General features: G+C 50.7%; 1 protein-coding gene across 5 annotated transcripts; it reads right to left on the reverse strand.

Moving 5' to 3' along the window:
• Positions 1-1294: 1294 nt before the first annotated feature.
• Positions 1295-16713, reverse strand: SLC38A7 (solute carrier family 38 member 7). Of its 5 annotated transcripts, none has more exons than XM_022555987.3 (10): positions 12295-16713; positions 10031-10452; positions 8820-9382; positions 7831-7929; positions 7123-7180; positions 6827-6941; positions 5337-5484; positions 4595-4794; positions 3701-3755; positions 1295-1501 (listed from the first exon to the last, which is right to left on the reverse strand). In XM_022555987.3, the coding sequence occupies exons 2-10, from the start codon at positions 10298-10300 to the stop codon at positions 1399-1401; spliced, it is 1611 nt and encodes a 536-aa protein (XP_022411695.1). In that variant the 5' UTR covers positions 10301-10452; positions 12295-16713; the 3' UTR covers positions 1295-1398. The 5 variants fall into 5 exon arrangements, with proteins under 5 accessions (XP_022411695.1, XP_022411692.1, XP_089759302.1 ...); XM_022555984.3 differs by having other exon boundaries at positions 11554-16713; XM_089903176.1 differs by having other exon boundaries at positions 8820-8964; positions 9184-9382; positions 10031-16713.
• Positions 16714-16787: the final 74 nt, after the last annotated feature.

Here is a 16787-nt window from a genome sequence, read left to right on the forward strand (position 1 = left end):
CGCTAGGTGTTCCAGGCAGAGGAAGCCTGATTCGGTGCCTAGGCTTGGCCTAAGTGAGTGGCCAAGGTGTTCAAAATATGAAAGGGGAAAATATCCTTCCTCACCCCGCCTGGGGCACAACGTAGGTGCGACCTCAGTGTGATCGACAGGCCGCCGAGGCCAGGCCTGGTAGACCTGTGGAGCTGAGGAAGTGGACGAGAGAGGGTTTGGTCCACCCCCACACCCATACTTATGTGAACAGGAGAGACTGAGCTACATAGAAAAATGGGGTGGTGGCGAAGAGGTGATGGGGAACAGAAGCAGACAAGATCCAGACTGGAAGGGAAACTTGTAGGCTGGCGTGACTACACTCAGATGTTGCCTAGTCAGTGGCCACTCAGCTGCCTTTCTTGTCTCCAGGGTACCAGGCTGGGTTGGCAGGGAAGGGGGGACGTGCAGGGCAGGGAGAAGAGAAGCAGCCATTCAAAGTGAAGATGCCAGACAGGTTCACCTTGATCCTCACCAGCCCAGCCTGCATGGGGTTCCCAGCTTGCTCCCTCACCCACCCTTGTGCCTCTGAAAAGAGGGACCCATCAGGAATCTGAGAGAGAAAAGCACACTCCCCGCCTTGGGGAAAGTTAAGGGAGGAGTACTCACAGCACCGTGGCACGGGACGGCCCCTGGCCCCTGGCTCAGAGCTGGGCTGGCACCGTTTGTAAACATTAGACTTGGTGATGTCTGGGGATGGAGGAGCAGAGGGATGCCTGGACCATCAGGTCTGGGTAAGAAGACAGGGCGAGGCCCCAAAAGGCTTGGGAAATGTCAACCAGCCATGGGCAAGAGGGCTCTCAGGCTCACCGCAGGCCCAGGAGGCAGTGGACAAGGCATCCATCTGCCTGCCTCGGCGCACCTGTATGATTTCAGTGCTACCTTTGGAACTTGCTGGAGGAAGCCACTGCTGGCTGGGCTGCCGACAGACTGGAGCAGGCACTGAGCCCCGGGGTAATGAGCACAGCCCCTACTCAGGGCAGGCTTCTCTGTGGAGGATGGCAGCCCTTGGTCCACACTCTTTCTCCAGAGGGAAGTCAGGCTGAGTTGTTCCTTCGGAGACCTACCGACTCTCTTCACCCGTGGCTTCCAGGCATGGAGAAATTGAGAGGTGGAAGAGGGGGGAAGGTTCTTCTGTGACACGAGACCTCCTCCTACCATTCATGGCACTGCCAGGATGCGGGGGCAGGAAGGGAGCTGTCCAGGGTTGTGGGGCCTGATTTCACCCCAGAACTGTCCCTGGAAAAGGATGTCCAGATGTCATCCCACCAGTAGAGGGGAATGATGCCGGACTCAGGGTGGTCCTGAAGCTCTACGAGATGGGTTCCAGGGTCCAATGGCAAAGGCCAAGAATTCCCTGGGAGGCACTGGTTATGCCAAGAGATCCACAAAAATGGCGTTGGCTGTGGTCTGGCCGAAGATGAAGGCTCCCAGGGTGACCAAGAGGACTCCGTAACTGACCATCGCCCACCAGCTGTAGAGCAGAGGGTGAGAGAGGGCCTGGTCAGTCGATCCACTTGTGAATTTGCCAACTTCCATATATATATATATCAGTTAATTACTCTAATTACTTATACCACTTTTCCTGTGGGAAGAGCACTTCCTACTTCTCAACGACTTTCATACAACAGTTTATGGGGCTGGGTGTATGATCCCTAGACCATGGGTAAAGAGGCCAAGACCTAATGGGATTAATTGACTGGTCACAGCACACCAAGGGCAGGACCAGAATTAGAATCATGTCTCCTGGGACTTCCCTGGTGGTCCAGTGGCTAAGACTCTGAGCTCCCAATGCAGGGGGCCCGGATTCCATCCCTGATCAGGGAACTAGATCCCACATGCCGCAACTAAGAGTTTTCATGCTGCAACTAAAGACCCCCGCGTGCCATAACTAAAGATCCTTCATGCCACAACTAAAAGATCCCACATGCCATAATGGAAGATCCCACGTGCTGCAACTAAGACCTGGGACAGCCAAATAAATAAATATTAAAAAAAAAAAAAGAATGCATATCTCCTGATGGAAAGATGGTCAGGAAAAAGCAGGTCACATGGAGTGATCCATTTCATTAAAAAAATAAATAAATAAAAAAGGAGACATCTGCAAAGATATGTATCAAAAATAGCTACAGGGTTACAACTGGAATTTTTTCTTTCTTTTTTTTTTTTTTTTTTCCTTTTTTTGCCCGCCTGGCTTGTGGGATCTTAATTCCCTGACCAGGGATTGAACCCATGCCCTCAGCAGTGAAAGCACAGAGTCCTAACCACTGGACCGCCAAGAAATTTCCTGGTTATATCTGGATATTAAAGGTGATTATTATTTTCCTTCTTAGACTTGTTTGTATTTTTAAAGTTTTCTATAATCAATGAGTATTACTTGCACAATATATTTTTTTAAAAGCATGCAACCTGGTCATAACTTCTCTACCATTCAGGGACATGCACATATTAAAAGAATGCAGTGTTTTGCAAAATGTGGCCTATACACACAATGGATTATTCAGCCTTAAAAAGGCTGCTACAACATAGATGGACCTTGAGGACATTATGCTAAGTGAAAGAAGCCAGGTACAAAAAGATAAATACTGTATAATTCCAGTTACATGAGGTACCTAGAAGAGTCAAATTCACACAGACAAAAAGTAGAATGGTGGCGGCGAGGGGAGAGGGAATGGGGAATTATTGTTTAATGCGTACAGAATTTCAGTTTAGGATGATGAAAAGGTTCTGGAGGTAGAGGGTGGGGATGGTTACACAAAAATATGAGTGAACTTAATATCACTGAACAACACTTTAAAATGGTAAAAATGGTTAATTTTTTAAACATGTAGTGTTTTGTATCCATTAGACTAACAAATATTGAAAAGGCTGCTATATACAGTCCTGGCAGGGGTGTGGGGAACAGGGCACTTTCATTCACTGCTTCTGGGACTCTGACTGGTACTGCCTTTTTGGAGGGTAATTTGAACCCGTGTGCCAGAGTAAAAATGAGCGTGCCTTATGATGGAGCAATTTCCTTCTAAGAATCGATGCTACTGAGATCCTCGAACAGCTGTGCCAAGGTGTACATGCAGAAGTGTGTTCACATTCAGGACACATTCAAACAGCAAAATATTCTACGGCCATGGAAAAAGGAAGCAGTAGATCTTCTTGTGTGGACATAGAATGATCTCCAAAATACGTGGTTAAGCAAAAAAAGCAAGTAGCAGAAAAGTGTGTCTGGCATGAAACCATTTTTGAAAAAACCTAACCAGACACAAAACCCCATGTGTCTGTGTATACGCGTGCATAGCTTTATGTACACAGACACATGTGCACACACAGAAACAGTCTACAAGGGCACAGGCTGTGCTGATCTCATGGAGCTCTCTCAGGAGAAGGGAGCAGTGGGGAGCGGGCTGTGGGGTAAGAGGGACTTCCATTTTTTTCTCTAAAATCCTTAGTAGTTGATGACTACTAAGAACCTGCTGTATAAAAAAATAAAATTAAATTAAAAAATTAAAAACAAATCCTCAGTAGTATTTGAACTGTTACAACTAACATGTTACACATTTTAAAAGAAGTATTTTAAAAAGTTTTTCAAAGTACACAAGTCTCCTGACTCCTATCCATTTAAAGGCCACCCCCCATCCAGTACCTCCCTGAGAGGACCACGGGCTGGGCCCTGCTTTACCTGGCTGGCTTGACTTCCTCCATCTCAGAGAGTTTGGCTTGAATGAGGCACAGCCCTAGAAGAGAAAAGGTGGCCCTGGGAGCTTGGGTGGGCACCCCCCCCCCCACCCAGCAGTCCAGCCTCCCCCTTTGCCAGGAGGCAGTGATGGTGGGTGGAGAAAGGCCTGTGTTTACTCCTCCACACATTCCGCCTCTGTCTCCGCTCTCCACCCAGCTGGAGACCTGGCATCTGGTCTCCCAGGAGGAGCCAGCACCTGCCAGGCACCCCTTGGGCTGCATGCAAGCCCCAGAACTAAAGGGGCAGCACAGGGAGGTGACTCAGTGGTGTCTACATTGCAGGGCCCTTCCCAGTGCACTTCTGAGCAGATGTGTCCCCCTTGCTCCAAGCAAAGTGGCAAGGGATTTCCAGGTGGCCTCCTAGAGAGAAGTAAGCTGGGTACAGGCAGAACTCATGACTGGGCAGATAGGACAGTTGCCCAGGGATCTGGTGGCAGACTGTGTCTGAAACTCAGGTCTCCCGACCCATGTCAGGGTGCCACCACCAGACCCTAATTACCCCGTCATGGGCTGACCCACCCAGATCCCTGATAGTCGGGGAGTAACAGGTACCTGAATGAAGAGTTAAGAGTATAGGCTGTGGACCTAGACAGACTTGGGTTTGAAAAGCTTCTATTAGTCTTTAGCTGAGTTTGTTAACCTCTAGGCAAGCTTGTTACCCTCTCTGATCCTCACACCTCCTCACCAGTGAAATGGAGATGACAACTACACCTTCTTTGCAGGAGATAACGTTTAAACACACCAGAGCCTGAAGTGGGTGATCAATAACCCGGGAGGTGACGCGCTCAGGCCAGGAGGCCCTGGGAGAGAGTGCTGCGGGGATGCCAGGGGTCCACACCTGGGAAGACGAAGATGAAGCAGGCGGCCAGTCCTCCAATGACCGAGATGACCTTGCCGATGTCAGGGATGAAGAGCGCCAGCAGCAGGGTAAGCAGGAACCAGACCAGCGTCTGCAGTACTCGCCGCCGCCGCTCCCGCCCCACGTCCTCCTCCACCGGCATCCCCTGGTAGCGCAGCCACAGGCCTTCGACCACCGCCCTGCCCACACAGAGAGCGGCTCAGAGGCGCCGCTGCTAACAGCTCCCCACCTCCAGCCAGGGAGCCAGACCCCCGACTGGGTGGATTGTAGGTAAGACTCTAACCCCTGGGCCTCAGTTTCCTCTTCTTTGAAATGGGCCTAGCGGCACTCTTCTCAGGGTTGCCGTGGGGACTGGACGGGATGGTGAATGGGAACGGCTTAGTGCCTTGCCTGGCCCAGGACTAGCACACCCCATGGAAACATATACTACTAGTCTCCTGAAAAGGAAGGGTCTGGGGTACCCAGAAAGCAGGGTGTTCAGGAAAGGATCTGGACTAGAGGTTCTCAGAGGACTCACAGAATGTTCTGGTGACTCTGGGACAAAGGGGACCCCCAAAGACCTGGCTGGGAGTACTTGCAGGGCCATGCGAGGCACTGACTCTTTCCTCTGGGCTTCCAGTTCTCCTTCTATAAAATGGATTCTACACAAGGCCCATGTTCAAAGGGCTTTCAGAGGCCCTGGTGAAAGGGAGCACCCCGGTGGGGTGGAGAGGGGACTCACCGCCCACAGAAGTGCAGGATGGGGTAGGAGGTTAGCACGCTCAGGATGATGAAGGCGCGGGCGACGGCCACAGCCATGTCCTCCGATGGGTAGGACAGGAGCACATCGGGGTCCACAGCAGCTCCAAAGGTCAGGAAGCCACAGATGCCTGAGGGCAGGGACAAGAGGGCTGGGTCCAGGAGACCCTCGGAGGGTTAGGGCCATGGACTGTTCACTGCTGGGTCCAGCAGCAGGTGGGGAGATGACGGAGCAGCTCTGCAGGCTAAGACTGAGGCTCAGAGGGGTGTCGAGGCTGGGATCAGAAGCCTCCCTCCCTGACTTCTCACATCTCCCACCCCCACACCGTCACCTTTCTGATCTTGAACTCACCCAGCAGTTCCTGTCTCAGAGCTTCCGCATTAACGTTCTGTCTGCCCATCTCCTCATCATTTAGGTCTCAGCTCCGTTGTCCCCTCCTCAGAGAATGCTTCCCCGCCCAGCCCGTCCACAATAATCCCTGCCCCCAGGCACTCCCTCACACCACCCTGTTCTGTGTTCCTCAGAGCACTCCTCTCTCTTGGAACTTCTTTTTTTTTACTTGTTTATTGTCTGTCGCCCCAGGAGAACGGGACTCTGCCTATTTGCCACCCTTGTTCCTGGCTGTGTCTTCAGAAACCAGAACAGTGCTGGTCCTGAGAACCATCTGTGGAAGGAATCACAGGGCCATTCTTTGTGGTCTCCCAGCGCTGCTCCCTCACCCAAACCATTTTCTACACAACACCCAGAGCCGGGTGTCCCCGAGCCACGCCCCTGCTGAAACGTTTCCTCTCTGCCTCCCAACAGTCCTCAGGGATCATGCTGTGTTCCCTGTCTGGCCGTGCTGCCCGCCACCCACCCTCAATTCGCTCCACTCCAGCTATGCAGACCTTCTTCTGTCCCGGCCTCAGGGACTTGATGTTTTCTGGTTCGTCTGTCTGGAATGCTTTTCCCCCAGCTCTTCAGATTCTAGCTCCTTCTCATGATTTGGCCTTCCCCAGTTGCCACCTCCCCAGAGAGGAGCCACCTGTGACCTACCCACCAAAGCCAACCCCACTCAGTCGCACTCAACCCCACTCACAGCTTCCTGCTTCCCTGTTACCATGGCACTCACCACTGTCTGGATTTCCTTACTGATTCCTGACTTGCTCCTGTAAGACTCTCTCTCCGACTAGATTGTCAATTCCATGAGGGCAGGACCGGGTCTATCTACCTCCATGGCATCCCCCACGCTGAGAAAGTTCCTGGGACTTACTAGGCACCCACTGAGAGCTGCTGAATGAATGCATGCATACATCTTTCTCATTTGGGCAGGAGGAGGCCCAGGGTGGCCCAAGTTCAAGCCAGTGCCTACAGAAGTGTTTGACGTGTTGGGAGCGCAGGGCTGTCCCCAGGAAATCCTGGGCCAGACGACTTGGGGACAAAGGGGTAAAGTGGGAGCCCTCTAAGCCCTGCCCTCGGAGGGGAGCACTCACCTGTGCCCATGTAGACAGCGAGGGCTATGACCATGGCGGCCGTCACCACCCCACCCCAGGTCTTCACCTCAGGCCGCCGCATGCTGTTGAAGACGGGAACACTGCTCACGTGGCACTGTCAGGGTGAAGGGCGGGGTCATGGTGGGCAAGTGACCTCACCCCCAAGGATAAGGGGCAAGTCCTGGGGCCCCCACTCCGTCCTTCCTTCCAGGACTCCCCCATCCTGCCTGTAACGTGGATTCCATCCCAGGATGGGGAGTGAGCTAAGGGGACAAAAGGGACCTTGCAACTAGCACCTGAAATCCGAAGCAGATGGTGGGCATGGCATTGAACACAGCTATCCAGGAAGCTGGCCTGCGGACAAACACACAAGATGCTGCTGCCCGGGAGCCCCTCAGAGTCACCAACCGCCGCCATGCTCTTACTCTTCATTCAGCCCCCCACGGCCTCCACCAGCCAGCATGCACACATTCAACCCACAGAAGTCTGGGGACTGGGAGAGGACACATCTCCATTTACAGGTCAGTAAACCGAGGCTCTGGAAGGCCCTCCTGGGACCAAAATCCAGAACTTTTGGCTCTTGCACTTGGGCTTTTGCTTCTCTGATTTGTTCCTTTCAAGAAAAAGGAAACTTTTTTTTTTTTTAATTAAGAAAATGGATTCATCCTCACGTGGAAGATACAGATATTACAGATAAGCACATGTTGAAACAGATGTGCAATTCCACCTTGGCAGTTTCCATAACCTGAGGCCTAGTCTCACATTGGCTCATCTGTTGGACATTAGTGGCAAAGTCTCCCTCATCTCCGGCTGTCACTCTTCTCTCCAGCAAAAAGAGATCAGGACCTCTTGCCTCCTTCCTAAAATGACCAATGAGTCAATCCCCAGTGAGCTAATGAGCCTTGGGAAGAGCACCTGTGTGGCTTTTTGATGCCTGACCCAGCACCTCCTGGGGCCCGAGTGGCAGCTTCTACCCCATGTGTCTCCCGGGGGCCCTCACCCACCTGTTCAGGATGTCCGCTGGGGTCATCTCTTTATCAGGCCAGATGTATTTGATGATAACGATGGCAGTGACATACCAGGTGCCCACGACGCTCAGGAAGCTGCCAGGAAGGATAGATTAAGCTTCTTCCCCCCATCCCCAGCTGCCTTTTCTCTCATTCCATCCCCAGGGACATCCACCCTTAACTTTAGTGACCACAAGTGTCTAATGAACCAACTGGGAGACTATCCCAAACAAAGACTCAAGAAATGCATGAGACATAAGTTTCAGAGAAACAAGCCACATTTAGGAAGCCAGGAGGGGACCAGACTGACACTTGTGGCCACTGGGAAATGAGGTGGTTCAGCTCCATGGCTCAGAGACCACAGCAGGGGGCTGGGCTTCAAAGCACATCTGCTACTTCAATCAGAGCAGCCCAGACTTGGCGAGAGGTGCAAGCAGGGCCTTTGAGAAGTAGGAGATGCTGGAGGGTTGAAGGCACAAATACTGGGAAGTCAACATTAAAGGAAATCTTGGAGACACTGAGTGTGACCCCTTCGATAAAGGATCACAGGAAACAGCTTAGAATCCCACAGCTTTTCAGACTCTGAGCCAGGAAGCTAGTCCCTTCCCTTCATACCAAGCTGCATGGAAAATGCTGCCAGGCTGACAATCCCAAATGATCAAGAGTCCCATCCTCCGTGGGAAAGACAAGGCCCAGGCTAGGAGACGGCCTTCACACATGATTATCATGCATCCCTTCTTTGACAAGGACATTTGGAACTGAATCTCTCACTGATACAAAGAGCCACTGTCTCCCTTGCTACTGACACAAAAGGAAGGTCTTATGCCGGAACCCCTGCAAGCCCCGGTCTACCCTGCCTTGCCCACTCTTGCTGCCCCAGGAGATGAGGTGGCATGGAGCAGAGGGGTTCCCCTGCAGCCCTTGGGTCTCCAGCTGCCTGTGATCAGAGCTGCTGTCCAGCGCAGGCTGGGGTGGGGCCTCCGAACCTGGCATATTTCTGGAAGCCGATCTCCCTGGGGATGGAAAGGGGCAGGATGAAGAGGAAGGCAGTGAGGCTGATGGTGAACTTGCGGTCTGTGTACCAGGGGCTGCCGCCGGCCCCCTCAGGCTCCTTTGCCATCACAGCTATAACTGCACAGGGAGGAAGGAGGGAACGTGATGCCAGGCTACTGCAGGGTGTGGTCCTCCACCTCTGCTGGGACCTCCATCTGTCTAATGGGCCCAGCAGCCAGGAGGGAGGACTCCCAGATGAATGCCGGGCCCAGGCCAGGCCTTGGGCAGGTGTTCCATGCTCTTTCCCACCCACCGCATGACCCCCAGGGCTGGGGGGGTACTGAGGGGGGACCTCACTCTTGTCCTGCTGGTCCCCGATGATGATGAGGAAGGCGATGCAGGTCCCGAAGGTGTAGGTGGCAATGGCCACCTCACACAGCACGCCTGTCAGCTTGCCACACACAGCCCACACCACCTCCTGGTAGGTCCTCTCATTGCTGGCCTGGGAGCAGTAGGCCAGGATGACGAGGCCACTGATGATGAAAACCAGCATGGCCTGCGGGTAGGGGCATAGCAAGAGCGTGTGGGAAAGGCCTGGCAGCAAAGAGCAGCCTGGTCTTGCTCAGCATTTACTGGCCCGGTGCCCAATGCCCATCTGGCAAATTAGCCTTATCTTGCAGGGCAATTTTAATGGATTACTGGAGTTGAGATTTTCTTTAAAAACGAGAAGTTTTGAGGAAAATTTCAAACATATACAAAGGTAGACAGAATGGTATAATGGACCCCTATGTACCCATCACTCAAATTCAAAAATCATCAATTTACAGCCAGTCTTGTTTCATCTATTCCCTCTCCCACTCTGGATTATTTTGAAGAAAATACGAGCTATCATATCATTTCATCAGTAAATATTTCAGCATGGCTCTAAGGTATGGGCCTGCTTTTTAAATGTAACCATGAAATTATTAAATATGCAGTCGATGTCCAAACTTCCCTGAGAGCTGGGAAGGCTTTTGAAGCCTCATCTGAGCTCAAAGGAAAGAATGCTGGAAGAGATTAGTAATGTCTGCTATGTGTGATGGAGGGGAGAGTGGTAGCATGTGTCTCCAACTGACCACTCCTGATCCAGAGCCTCCCTTTTGAGGTGAAGAGCCCAGACCCACCACTAGAACTGCACCTTTGCCCGCCAGGCCCGCTCACTCACCATCTGCAGCGTGATGCCAGCTGCCACTCCCCCGGCAGTGCTGAAGGCTGCTGGGAAGTTGAGCAGCCCTGCGCCCAGGCAGGCATTGACAACGATGAAGATGGCTCCAAGTGTGGAAGTGGTGCCTCTGCCCAGACCCCCAGGAGGGGCCTCCCCCTCACTCTTGGGGGCTATGTCCACAGAGGGACTCTGCAGCAGACGGGCACGCTCCCCGGAGTCTGTGCTTAAGCCCCACTCGCCAAGGTCACTGTTGATGCTGACCTGGGCCATGGCCCTGGGAGTCCTGTTCCTGCAGGGTCTGTGGGTTCTGTCTCACGACCACATGCCCTGGGGAGCTGAGGGAACACCTTCAGCTGGAGGGTGCCACCAGCCTGTTTGGGGCTGTTATCCTAGGAGGCCTGTGGGCTCTGGCTCTCCTCAACCTAGATGGGAAAGGCAGATACTACTGTTATCTCAAGAGACACAGAAAGGTGAAACAACTTTCCCCAGATCAGATGGCTGAGATCCAAACCCGGGTGTGCCGCTGTGCAGAACACTGCACTGGGTGCCACAGTGTGATGGCAGAGACAGAAATGTGTCAGATGTAATTCCTGCCTGCTTCAGGCCTACAGACCTATCAGGTAAATAAGACATAAACACAGAAGAGAGGGGTACTGATATGTCAGCACTAGAGGCCATGCATCGGGCAGGAGTGTCATGGACATATCTCATTCATTCCTTATGACAGTGGTCATAAGGTTCAGAGAGATCAGATCACTCATCCAGGGTCACAAAGTAGCAAGTTGCAAAGCAGGATTTAGATCCAGATCTGTCTGGCTTCCTCATTTGTTTCTATACCACAGGGTCGCAAGAACAATCCTCACCCAGAACTGTGGGTATTTCAATTTCTTACAGGCCAGCATACCTCCCTCCAGAGTCTAAATTCTGTGGAGCTTTCAAAGCCCTTCAAAATTTAGGCCAATTCTTACTTTTCTCCCCACATGCCTGACCTAACCACTGCCCATCACAGGGACATCCCCTCCAATGCCCCTAGCACACTGCGGGGTTTAGAATGGCTAGCTAGGCCTCTTGGGTAGTCAGATGCTTGCCATTGCTCCTCCTGTGATGGTTGAACAAAGTTGGGAGCCTTAAACTCATTAGAGAGAAAAGGGGGAGTTTGGATGCTCTTAGACATCTGTCACCAAGCCTGCAACCAAGGGACACAGCTCCAGGGGAAATGTCTCCCTGCTGGCTCCAAGTCCAGAAAGATCAGTCAGCTGCCACAGGGCTTCCTCTTGTGCAACCTGCCACCCACCTAGCCAGCAACTCGGCAAAAAATCAAAGCGGTGAGCAGTGGAGGCAGTTTTGGTCTCCCAAGTTTCCAGCGTAGCTCCAGAGAGAGCCCTGCAAAGTTAGCGCTGCTTGAGCGGTGAGACCTTGTCCTCCACCCTGCTCACATCTCAGACACAGAGGTCTCTGCACTGGTCTGAAATCTCTCAGCCCCCCTCCCCTCAAGCTGCTCTGCTCCATGGTCCCCAGCTTACCTGCTCTTTCCACCCCTCTGGCTTTGGTGGAGGGACAGCTGCTCTACAGCTCCTTCTCCCCGAAGATCTGGGATCTGATTCTCCTCACTTCCCTCTCTGCCCTCAGTTTCTTCTTTCTCAAACTCTACCTAAAATTTGTCAGCAGAGAAAGAGTCAGCTGTTTCTGTGCGGGCCAGCAGAGTGAAGGGAACTGAGGCGCTCTAACTCACGGAGTGGAGCAGCAGCTCAGTTAGGGAAACAGGCCCACGGAGGGAAAGAGACTAGACTAATGTCACAGCGGCTCGTCGGCAGAGCCAGAACTAGAACCCTGATGCCCACACGCTCAGGCCAGAGCTATAACCACTGCAGTAGGCCCCTCGGATCCCAACCGGAGCAGGTTCCCAGGCCAGCCTGGGGCCGGATCCCAGAAATACGAGGGGTGAGCTGCATTGGAGGGTGGGCCAGGGCGCACCCAGGGCGGGGGGTGGGGGCGATCCTCAGGCCTGAAGCGAGGAGAGTGGGCTACTGTGAGGTAAACTGCGGACGGGCTCCGGCGCTCGATCCGGGCCTAGGACTGATTAGGTGGGGACAGGCCGGGCTAAGGCGCGGCAAGGGCCGGCCGACCGAAGGCGGGTGTGGGGCGGAGGACGCCGGGCTACAGAGCCCTGCAGGGAGTGGGTAGGGCTCTGCCGCGGTGACGGCCCTGGGGACCCAGGGACCTAACGTTTCCACCTCCACCAACCTGTACCTCCTTTCACTTACCTGCGGTGCTTTGAGCCCGGGCCGGCTGCGGAGACACGTTAGCAGCGGTCACATGACCGCTGGGGCGGACCGCGGGGCACACTGGGAGCTGTAGTTTTCGGCCGGCGTTACTCTTGGACACCAGCTCTCTAATCCTCAACCCAACCGCATTGCGCCAAACCAGCCTCGGCCCCCAGCCCGCCCGTGTTTATCCTGTTACTTTAGTCCTGGCCTCTTGGCCAAGCCGCACCTCCTGCCTCCTAGCAAGAGCATTAGGAGGTTTGGTGTCTTTGCCAGTACGGATGCTGTGGGCCAGAGCTATTTGGCCTCATTATCCTCCTTTGTCTCCCTTCTTACGTTCACACCCAGAGCCAGTGACCCTGGACTTTTTCACTAGGGACAGCGAGGGGTCATTTGTACCTCCTTGAGCTGTGGCTGGCCTGAGGGTTGTTCATGGCTATAACCCTAGGGCCTAGATTCTACAACTGGGGATCTGAGGCATTGGTGTCACTCACATAAATATTTGTTGAATGAAGGAATGGGTGTCCAGAGCCCTGGCTTCTGTTTGTGACTGTGTGCCACTTGCAGGCTGTCACATAATCTTTGGCATTCCAATGTCTTCATCTATGTTATATCCTCTCCGTGCATCAAAGGTCCTTGCTGGTGAGGTCCTGTGTACTGTTTACCCAGTTTCCTTCAATGGTGACATTTTGCAAAACTATCGTACAATATCAGAACCAGGATACTGACATTGACATAATCCACAGATCATGTTCAGATTTCCTCAGTTATATTTATAGTCATTTTTTGGTTTGTATTTAGTTCTGTACAACTTAATTATGTGTAGGGTTTACACCACATTCAAGATTCTGAACATTTCCATCACCACAAGGTCCCTCCTGTTACCCTTTTATAACCACACTCACCTCCCTCCAGCAAGGCCCCCCTTCTGTAACTCCTTGCAATCACTAATCTGTTCTCCATTTCTAAAAGTTTGTCATTTAAAAGCATGTTATATAAAAGGAATCATACACTCTGCAACTTTTTAGGATTGGCTATTTTTACTCAGCAGAAGCATAATTTCCCAGAGACTCATGCCGTGTGTGTGTTTTATTTATTACTGAGTAATAATATTCCATGGTATCTGCAGTTTGTGCAACTAATCACTTTTGAAGGACATCTGAGCTGTTGCAGGTTTTTTAAAACATAAACAACAGCTTTATTGAGATTTATGAATTTTACCAAAAAATTTATACTTTCAGTGCCCAATACAGTGGTTTTTAGTATATTCAGAGTTTTGCAATCATTGCCACTATCTAATATCAGAACATTGTTATCACTCCCCCCAAAACCGTGTAACCATTAGCAGGCACTCTCCATTCATCCCTCCCCCAGGCCCCTGGCAACCACTAATCTACTTTGTGCTCTGGATGAGCTGTTTTCAAGGTTCATCCATGTTGAAGCATATATTAGTACTTTATTCCTTTTTATTGCCGAGTAATATTACAAGTATGTATGTGTATGGCTATATCACATCTTGTTTATTCATTCATCAGTTGTTTGGACATTTGTGGTTTCCATTTTTTGGCTATTATGAATAATGCCACAATGAATGTTCAGGTACACTTTTTGTGCACACGTTTTCATTTATTTTAGGTATATATGTATAAGTAGAATTGCTGGGTCAAATATTAACTCTATGTTTAACCTTTTGAGAAATTGCCAGACTGTTTTATTTTTTTTAATAAATTTATTTATTTTTGGCTGCGTTGGGTCTTGTTGCTATGTGCGGGCTTTCTCCAGTTGCGGTGAACGGGGGCTAGTCTTTGTTGCGGTGCATGGACTTCTCATTGCGGTGGCTTCTCTTGCTGCGGAGCACAGGCTCTAGGTGCGGGCTTCAGTAGTTGTGGCGCATGGGCTTAGTTGTTCCGCGGCATGTGGGATCTTCGCGGACCAGGGCTGGAACCCGTGTCTCCTGCATTGGCAGGTGGATTCTTAACCACTGCGCCACCAGGGAAGCCCTGCCAGACTGTTTTCTAAAGCAACTGCACCATTTTACATTCTGACCAACTGTGTAAGGGTTCTAGTTTCCCCATATCCCTGATAACCCTCGTTACTGTCTGATTATAGCCATCCTAGTGGGTATGAAGTGATTCTCATTGTCGTTTTGAGTTGCATTTCCCTGATGACTCATGTTAGCATCTTTTCATGTGCTTATTGGCCATTAGTATGTTTTCTATGAAGAAGTGTCTATTCAGACCCCCTTTTTATTATCGAGTTGTAAGAGTTCTTTATATATTCTGGATACAAATCCCTTATCAGTTATGTGATTTGCAATACTATTCTCAACATTTTTATAAGATTATCATTTAAAAAAAAAGAAAAAGTTGGTCTTTCAGTTATTAGATATAAATAAACCAATAATTTCTATTAAAATTGTTTTCCAATCAACTATACTCCAATAAAATTAATTTAAAAAATTTCCACAGGGCTTCCCTGGTGGCGCAGTGGTTGAGAGTCTGCCTGCCAATGCAGGGGATGCGGGTTCGTGCCCCAGTCTGGGAGGATCCTGTGTGCCGCGGAGCGGCTGGGCCCATGAGCCATGGCTGCTGAGCCTGCGCATCTGGAGCCTGTGCTCCGCAACGGGAGAGGCCACAGTGGTGAGAGGCCCGCGTACCGCAAAAAAAAAAAAAAAAAAAAAAAAAATTCCACAGCCTACAAGTAAGGAAAAAAGTTTCAAACAAAATTCTCAAGTTGGTTGAGTGAGCTGGACTTTGGCTGTTTAGATGTAAGCCTAAGGCAGTTGTTCTAATAGCACCCAATGGCTGGCCCATGCATCAGCTGTATCTGCACCACCTAGAAAGTTTTGTTTTTCTCATTTAAAAAAATAGATTTGCAAGCCTTACCTGAGACATATTGAATCAGAGTGCCTAGAGGTAAGGCCAGGGAACTAATAATAATAATAAAAAAAAAATCCAGATTTGGGAACTATCCTAACTCAACTGATGGTAAACAAGGCATGACTACTCTTTCTGGGCAGGCAAGCTACCTCCTCGATCAAGTGGAAGAACATCTTAGACCCTAGTAGGAAATGAGGAAAAGGTTGATGGCCAACAGACTGAACTGTGAGAAAAACATCAGGTTCACACCCTACACGACTTTTCAGTGAGGAATAGGACTTGGTCCAGGGTGAGCTGGAAATACATGTGTTTAAAAATAACAAGGTCAGTCGGGTGGTCAAGTTCCTTTTCCAGCTGAGGTCTTGGCATCCAACTTTGAATCATTTTGGCTCCAGACAGGGAGACTTAAAGCAGTTTCTTCTAAGCTAGGCAGTCATGTCCTTTACAGAGCAGCTGACTAATATGTTTACTGTTTCCCCATTTAAGATAGTTTCCCAAAGACATTCGGTGAATCAGTCCATTCACTTGACCTTTTACCACCTTGGTGTATCCATTAGCAATAGGAACACAGAAAGCCAAGAAGGAGTGAGCCCATCATATACTGTGTCTCTCAGAGAGCGAGGAGAAGCAAGGGGGAACGAACAAGTTGAGCCTGCTCTCCCCTCCCAACAATAATCAGAACGCTGTGGTTGGGCTCTGGGCCTGACTCCTGCTCCACTGCCTGTCTGCCCAGTAGCTGTCCTATCCTGAGTGGCTCCTGGCATTAAGCAGAAGGTGACAGAATTACCTTGGGATGTCTGCTGACAGAGCATATAACTTTATAGTAGAGGCTGCACACTGGCGATCTACTGTTTGCATCTTGCTTGCAAATCATTTAAAAAAAAAAAAAAGAGTTACCAGCTTTTAAGCATCAATAGACCTCCCATAAAAATCAGGATTTCAGGGCTTCCCTGGTGGCACAGTGGTTGAGAGTCCGCCTGCCGATGCAGGGGACGCGGGTTCGGGCCCTGGTTTGGGAAGATCCCACATGCCGTGGAGCGGCTGGGCCCTTGAGCCATGGCCGCTGAGCCTGTGCGTCCGGAGCCTGTGCTCTGCAACAGGAGAGGCCACAACAGTGAGAGGCCCACATACCGCAAAAAAAAAAAAAAAATCAGGATTTCCATTTTACTTAAAAAACTTAAGACCTGCAACCCTGGGCTTTCATTTTCACAGTGCCTGTCACTTACTTCCCTACTATGCCTCATCTCTGAGGATGTGGGCTGGTCACTGACAATCATCTCACACCCAGTTCACATCACTTTTTTTACTTTACATGCACTGTTTGTTTATATTACCTACTTGACTCCTCTAGACACCCAAAGTTGCCACCTCCCCTCCCCATCTCCTCATCACTGCCTCTATCCACAGGATCTTTTGAGGCACTCCATTTACTTGTCTACCAAGGTCCAAAGGATTGTACCAACATTTTCAGCGTTGTTGGACTGGACATGAGGAATGACACGACAAAGATGTGGCTTTGGTTTACATTCGAAACAGCTAAAACGTCTCTTGGCTTATGGTCATCTGGACACAATTCCAGATTCCAGGGATATATACCCACTCCTAACCTTTCAT

Source organism: Delphinapterus leucas, chromosome 20 (genome assembly GCF_059928025.1).
Source record: "Delphinapterus leucas isolate spDelLeu-1000000601 "Yukka" chromosome 20, BTC_Dleu_Yukka2, whole genome shotgun sequence".
Lineage (NCBI taxonomy): Eukaryota > Metazoa > Chordata > Mammalia > Artiodactyla > Monodontidae > Delphinapterus > Delphinapterus leucas.

What these genes read in the sequence shown, in the direction of transcription:
- SLC38A7 (XM_022555987.3), bottom strand. Translation starts at nt 10,300, where the DNA reads ATGGCCCAGGTCAGCATCAACAGTGACCTTGGCGAGTGGGGCTTAAGC. An exon ending in GGCTTCCAGAAATATGCCAG is followed by an intron (nt 7,930 to 8,819) that starts GTTCGGAGGCCC and finishes CCTTCCTGGCAG; the next exon opens with CTTCCTGAGCGTCGTGGGCA. An exon ending in CTTCATCTTCGTCTTCCCAG is followed by an intron (nt 3,756 to 4,594) that starts GTGTGGACCCCT and finishes TTTCTCTTCTAG; the next exon opens with GGCTGTGCCTCATTCAAGCC.